Genomic DNA, 6,706 nt, shown 5'->3' on the forward strand with positions numbered 1-6,706 from the left:
TCCATATTGGTTGGGGTTTGGGACAAGGCTGGACAAGCAACCAACCTGGCACTCAGGGATTTGGGACCTGTGTGTCCTGCTCCACTGTTTGCTGTCTCTAACCCAATGGTACACTCCCTAAACACTGTTAACACCCAACAAGGTTTGACTGAAAATTGGCTTGATGAGAACCCAAGGACAATCCTGGCTTACAGGGATAAGGGGCTAGATAGCACCCCAAGAGTAGCTTGAGTCAGGACAGATGAACTGAGGTCAAGAGGCTAAGCAAGAGAAAGAATCTGGACAAACTGAAGTCTTAACACACTAGGTCTGCTGTGGAACCACACTCCAAAGTACTCAGAAGTAGGCTGCCATGAGGCCTATGGCCCTTGACAACCTCTAGTGTGTACTTCCACCATCCTGTATGACCTCCACAGTTCCAGAAAAGGCCTAAGAGGAGTGTTCTTCCCCACTCCTAGTTCAGGTAAGCTGAGAAAAAGGGCTCTGGGGGCCAACAGTGCTTAGTGCTTGATGGAGGTAAGGAATACAAGCAGGCAGAGAACAGGCCCCAGGACCATAGCCCCCAACCAGCCAAGGCCTGAGGAACTGGTGAAATTTTTATTAAATCCACAGAAGTAAAAACCATTTTGTGAGGGACTGGGGATGGGGCCACCAGGGAATAGGAGTTAGGCCACCAGGGTTGGGGTGGGGATGGGATGACAGGACAAAGCTGGGCTGCCAGACCGTAAGGGCCCCAGCTTCAGGGGCCATCACCAGGGCCTCCAGACAGCTCCTGGGAACTTAGGCCAGCACTAGGCAGGCTCAGCGGCGGGGGCTCCACCAGCACAGCAGAAAACTTGGTGTCACCGAAGGCCTCGTTCATGCGCGTCTCGAAGAAGCGCTGCAGGCCGATGATGGACTGAACATCCGCCTTGTCCTGGGACAGGCAAGGGTGCAGTCGGTGGGTGGGCACTGGCTTCCTTCTCCCACTTCCCTACCCCCACACCCTCACCCTCATTCTATAGGCTCACCTCAGTCAACTTGTTGAACTGCTTGAACATGCGGCCCACATCCTGGGCAAACTCTTGTGGGGAGCTGTAAGGGGGTGACAATTTCTCCTGGAGACGAGCACGGATCAAGGTCAGGTCCAGGGTGCCACCAGGTTGCTCCTGTAGGCAAGAGACAACATACACCTTGAGAGTCAAGATCCAGTATCCTCTACCTCTGTACTCTTGGACTCTAGGAAACAACATACCAGGGAGAAAGTAGAGTCGGTAGCCAGCTGGTGCAGGGGGCGGCAGGGTTCGTGGCAGAACAGGGCCAGCAGGACACGCTCACATTTCTAAGATGGCATAAGAAATGTCAGAGCTATATAGAACATAGCAAAGTCAAACCCACTGTGCCAACCACATCTGAGCAGTTCAGCCCTTACCCTCTGGTTGGCTGGTGAGAGCTTAGCCACCACACCAGTGTTGTCGGCACCATCCAGGCTAAGGCTGCCATCTTCCTCCTTCAGGTCAGGGAGTACATGGCAGAGGGAGCAGCTCCACTCCTCCCTAGGGTAAAAAAGGGAGGGAATGCACAGGAACCTGCCCAGCCCTACACGCACTGCCCAGACCCCACGGACTCATACACACCCTGGTACATCCTGCAGGGCAGGCAGGTGGCAGTCCAGGTGGAAGCAAAACTCACACTGGTTGCACATGACCAAGTCACCTGGCTTCTGGCATACACGGCAAATGGTGGCACTGTCATCCAGGGTACCTGGGCCACCAGCTGGGGCTGAAGTGCCCTCTGGAGCCACCACCTCCAGGCCTGAGCTGGTGCTGCCACTAGGTGAGGCCAAGCGGGGACCCTCAGTGCCAGAGCCCTCAGCCAGAGCCATCAGCACAGGCTTGGTCTCAGGGCCCTCAGTGGCAGCAGAAGGGGCTCCAATGGCGGCCTCTGTCTCTTCCTCCTGCAAGGCAGTGAAGGGTGTTAACAAGACTCCAGACCCCTGTGACAAATGCCACCTTCCAATGGTCCCTTGGGACAAGCTCACCTTGACAATGGCCATGCCAGGCAAGGGTGGCGCACCAGGGGCTCCCGGGGGCACGTTCCCTGGCTGACCAGCAGCTGCTGCAGCAGCACCACGCTCAATAACTATGAGGTTGTAGTCCTCAGTGGTGCTGCCTGGAAAGACTTTGAAGACGGGCGGCTGGCTATCAGCTGTAAGGTCCAGGTCCAGGCGCTCAAGGCTCACCCGTGGCACCTTCCGCATGAGACCGCTCACCTCACCCTCACCTGAGCGGGACCTGTAAGTAGACCTTGACTTAAGCACCCACTTGTCCCTATCCCTCACCCAACACTACCCCACCAAGAACTGCCACTCACCGTTTCATGCCTGACACATGTGGTTCTGCACTTGAATAGGGATCATCTATTAAGAAGACAAATATGGAGATGACAGGGTGGGGTAGACACAGGGCATTAACTGGGGTCCTCTTACCCCGCCCCCAGAAAGACCCACTCACCTGACCCAAAGCCATAACCTTCCTGTACCTCCATTGGCTGCAAACAGAACAGAGCACGTAGACTTCAGTCCCAACTAGACCCTGTGCCCTGCCCCTCCCTGGGTCCTCTCCCCGCTCACCTGACTGCTACCAGATCCTTGTTTGCTCAGAGGCCCTGGGGCTCTTGGAGGAGCCATGGGCGCAGGGCCCGTGGAGTTGCTACCAGGACGCTCCGCCACAATCTTGCCTGAAAAAGAGAGAAAAGCTTAAGTGCTAAGTAGGTGCAGTCCCTAGAGTGGCACCAAAGTAGAACAAGGGCAAAAATTGGGACCCACCGAATGCCTCAGCACTCTTGGTCCAGGCGTTGAGGTCCCACTGAAACTTCATCTCACCATGTGGCTCCACAGGATCCACAATCATCTTGAGGGCTCGGTGCAGCTGGAAATAGATCTGGTGGGACAAGTGGGATATTAACACTAGAAAACGAATAGAGCCCCAGGGTACAAGGGTTCACCCAACTGAAGCCCACCGCCACACACCAGCTTCTTAGAAAGCAGCAGAGCTGTGTTGTTGTCACTCTCCAAAGCCCAAGAGGCAAAGCGCAGGATATGCTCCTGATGCTTCTGGATCTTGGTCATGGTCCAGTGCTGCCGCTCCAGACGCTCCTGCTGCCCTTCAGTCACTTTCTGCAGGTCAAAGGGAACAAGGTCAGCAAGGAAAGCAGTGGGTACCAGTTAGTCCTCCACCTGCACAAGGTTTACCTGGGCATCATTGACCAGCACACGGCCACGCTTGTTCAGCTCCTTCATGATCTGCAGGATGGCCATCTTGACATCCACCTGCACGCGCTTCTGCACATCAGATACCTGGCGGATCCTAGGAGACGCAGTAGGTCAGGCTGGGGTTTGTCTTACCCAGGGTTCCCCACACCCCTCGCATCCACACTTACGAGCTGCGAACCTCCTTGGTGCTCTTCTGCAGTGTGGCATGTTTGTCCCCAAGGCGCTTCACCAATGAGGCCAGGAGCTTACGCTGGTTCCTCACTGCATCCTCCAGAAACTGGTACCTGAAAGCAGAAGAGAGCTTTACCTGCATGCTGAGCCCAAGGTTAAGTGGCATCCACCCACCCACTGTGCTCTGGGACTCACTGATGGTCCTTGTGGGCGTTCAGCTGGCAGTCCCGGCAGGTGAGGGTATCACAGCTCTCACAGAACAGCACAAGGGGTTCATGCTTGTGCACATTGCAATAGACAGTGCGTTCACCATCTCGAGACTTGGCTGGCCCTGAAAGGTAAGAACCATGAGGCTGGACCCGACTCTTGGCCACTTCTGTTTTGGCCAGCAGACAGAGCTTGGGATATTTCCTATCTACCTGGTCTACGGGGAAAACCTAGAGGGCCCATGGCAGTGGCTGCTACTTGCTCCCAAAACAATCTCTCCAATCTATTCAAGAAAAAACAATTCTATCAGCTTCCATGAGTGGCAATAAAAATGTTAAAGATGACAGCCTATCAAGAGAACTCATTATTCTTTCTCCTGGAAACCCGTCTCAGTATTCTGCCTACCTACAAACCATCTCCCAATTGGCTACCTTTCTCTTTCACTGTAGTCTTCTCTCTTTCCTAACAAAAAAATTCCTTATAAATGAAGAACTAATAAGAAGCTCAGCTGAACCTTTTCAAACTAGGAGATAAAATTTTAAACTGGTAACTCTCAAAATGTTAACAGGTCCCCTCTTTGCGTCAAGAGTCCTGGTGCTCAGAGTAATACCACTAAAAACCAACACATCAATAACCCACACCAGTCTCCCCAGTTGAAAAATTACCAAGCATATCAGTCTCTTTCCTCCTAACAAGAATCAAGTTCTGCCAATACTGACCAAGTCTAAATCATGCAATACCCAAGCCCAAATTATGTGGCACACAAGCAGAGATCAACCAGTACTGGGCTTCTATGCAGCCCACTCCATGTACCCTCAACATTGGCCAGGAACCTGAAACCTGTGACCTCTGCAGATCCTTGCCCATTCCTCACGGCTACCAATCTCCACTATCACACAAACCCCTTCCTAAACCAAACCCACATCAGAAAAGCTTACAAATACCTAACTGAGGTGTTTAGGTCAGGCCTCAACAGCTGACTCACCATCAATGATGGTCCAAAACCCTCGAAACTTGTCAAAAAGCTCATCCTAGAAACCCCAGTTCAGTCTAAGACCAAATGCCAGGAATTCCAAATCTAGAAAGACCCTCACATCTTGTTTTTTCCTAACTGCATATATACAGCCCTTCACCAACCAGGGCCCTCTCTCACGCTGGGTGTCTCCAAGATGATCTTCTTGAATCCTCTGTACCCCTGTAGCATGTTAAAGGTCCCTATGCCTCCCCTGGTCATGGCCTTTTTCCTTCCCCCTGGGTCCCCGGAGAGACTGCAAACCAGAGCCTAGGCTTTCCTATTTCTGAGTTCTGCCCTCAGACCTTTCAGGTAGTACCACCCCTAAATACCCATCCACCAAATAAAAACCAGCATTATAAGCAACTGAAGACACAGGGAAGCTCCAGCAGCAACCCCATCACGTACCAGTGGAGCGCACAGTGTGGTCCTTGGTGTACTTCACCCGCTGGTGAGCCTCCACACATGTCTCACATAGTGGCTCCGAGCACTCCACACAATAGCTGGTGGCTGGGGCATTATCCTCACAGCTGGTGCAGCACTGTCAAGGAAAAGGCAGGGTCAGAGAAAGCAGGAAAATCTGGTAGGTCCAGATTTACCTCCCAGGAAATACAGCCCGAGACTATGGTGGGTCTATACCCCAAGCTAGACCACCCGCCCAGAGAGATGGTGTGTTACCTAGAAAGTAACAACTGGAGCTGGTGCTAAGTTCCTCTAAAGCAGAACGCACCTGGTTCGCATCCTGGGCGTCGGAGGAAGACTTGCTGCCACTATCCCGCATGAAGTAGTTCTCCACGATGTCTTTGGAGAAGCATTGTTGCTTGCACACGGGACAGTCCACCACTAGGAGAGGCAGGGGTTTGAGAGCGATGCCCGCTCACACCCGAGCTGCATACCCATTCTCCAGCGGAAGCAGATCCTCCACGCCCGGACCCAGACTGCCTCCAACTTCGGCCCGACGCCCCTCTCGGGGCCCACTCTTCCCACGCAGGGCCCAGAACCCGCCCCGGCCAAGCCCCGCCGGCCCCCGAGCTCCCGCACAGGCGCAGTCCGGGTCTCTGCGCCGAGTCCGGATCGGGGCTGCGGGAGGGGGAGGGGCGCCCGCCACCCGTACTCACCGGCGCCGTCGCCCGCCGCGCCGCCGTCCCCCGAGCTGTTGGGGGCGGCGGGCGCGGCGGGCCCGAGGCAGGCACTACAGGCCGAGTGCAGGCAGGGCAGCAGTCGCGGCTCCCTCTCCGGTCGCAGGCGTTCCCGGCACACGCCGCAGTGCTCCAGCAGCTCCAGAGCCTCGCCACCGCCCCCCGCGGGCGACGACGCAGAAGCCGAGGCCGCGGCCGAAGAGGTGGAGGAGCGCTTCTCGCCGCCCGCCGAGCCTTCGCCTGGGCCAGGGCTGCCTGAGGCAGCCGAGGCCGCCGCCGCCGAGGCCGCCGCCGCCGAGGCCGCCATTCACACGCCGCCGGGGGCACCCAGGGGGGAGGAGGGGCGCGGGGCCCGCCGCGCAGGCGCAGACCCACTCGCCGCCAACGGCTGGGCCGCCGCCGCCGCCGCGAGGCCGAGCGCCGCCACGCGTCTCCTGGGCTGCTGCCTGCCGCGTGCGGGACGCTGCTGAGGCAGGGTTGGCTGCTGCCCGATCGCCTCCCGACGGCGCCACCCGGGCCTTCTCCTCAGCCACCACCGAGACACGCGCCACAAGCCCCACGTACAACCGCTCGACCGCGCGCCCGCTCGCAGAAAGAGCCGCGGCCTGGGGGCGGGACAGAAATAACTGGCGCCGACGCCGATGCGCACGCGCCGTGAGCGCCGAACGCCCGGGGGCGGGGCCGAAGCCGGGCGCCGCGGGCAAGCCCGCGAGTACGCACGCGCCCGCGCGGGGCCCGTCCACCACGGCCAACCCCACCTCGGCACGACCTGCAGGGGGCGTGGTCCCTGTGACGTCACCGCCGCAACTGAATTCGCGAGCCGGGAGTCCGCACCGTTACTGGAGCGTGATTTTTGCCCAGCTCCACGCCCCCACCGAGCGCGCCCGGGCAGGCGGGTGCGCTCACGCGCATGGGCAAAGCGTA

At 57.2% G+C, this 6,706-nt stretch overlaps 1 protein-coding gene across 1 annotated transcript; it reads right to left on the reverse strand.

Annotated features, from left to right (window-relative positions):
• Positions 1-582: 582 nt before the first annotated feature.
• Positions 583-6,398, reverse strand: Trim28 (tripartite motif containing 28). Its single transcript, XM_047528321.1, has 17 exons — positions 5,762-6,398; positions 5,374-5,486; positions 5,052-5,184; positions 3,620-3,755; positions 3,421-3,537; positions 3,233-3,347; positions 3,011-3,157; positions 2,807-2,921; positions 2,612-2,718; positions 2,493-2,529; positions 2,353-2,398; positions 2,021-2,273; positions 1,617-1,936; positions 1,412-1,535; positions 1,235-1,321; positions 1,011-1,148; positions 583-916 (listed from the first exon to the last, which is right to left on the reverse strand). Exons 1-17 carry the CDS (start codon positions 6,087-6,089, stop codon positions 740-742), a joined length of 2,493 nt encoding a protein of 830 aa, XP_047384277.1. The 5' UTR covers positions 6,090-6,398; the 3' UTR covers positions 583-739.
• Positions 6,399-6,706: the final 308 nt, after the last annotated feature.

The sequence above is a fragment of the Sciurus carolinensis genome, chromosome 16 (assembly GCF_902686445.1).
Source record: "Sciurus carolinensis chromosome 16, mSciCar1.2, whole genome shotgun sequence".
Taxonomy (NCBI): domain Eukaryota; kingdom Metazoa; phylum Chordata; class Mammalia; order Rodentia; family Sciuridae; genus Sciurus; species Sciurus carolinensis.

Coding starts and splice junctions, on each gene's coding strand:
- Trim28 (XM_047528321.1), bottom strand. CDS start 6,089: ATGGCGGCCTCGGCGGCGGCGGCCTCGGCGGCGGCGGCCTCGGCTGCC. Junction 2,719..2,806: donor CAAGAGTGCTGAGGCATTCG/GTGGGTCCCAAT, acceptor TCTCTTTTTCAG/GCAAGATTGTGGCGGAGCGT. Junction 1,322..1,411: donor TCTCACCAGCCAACCAGAGG/GTAAGGGCTGAA, acceptor ATGCCATCTTAG/AAATGTGAGCGTGTCCTGCT.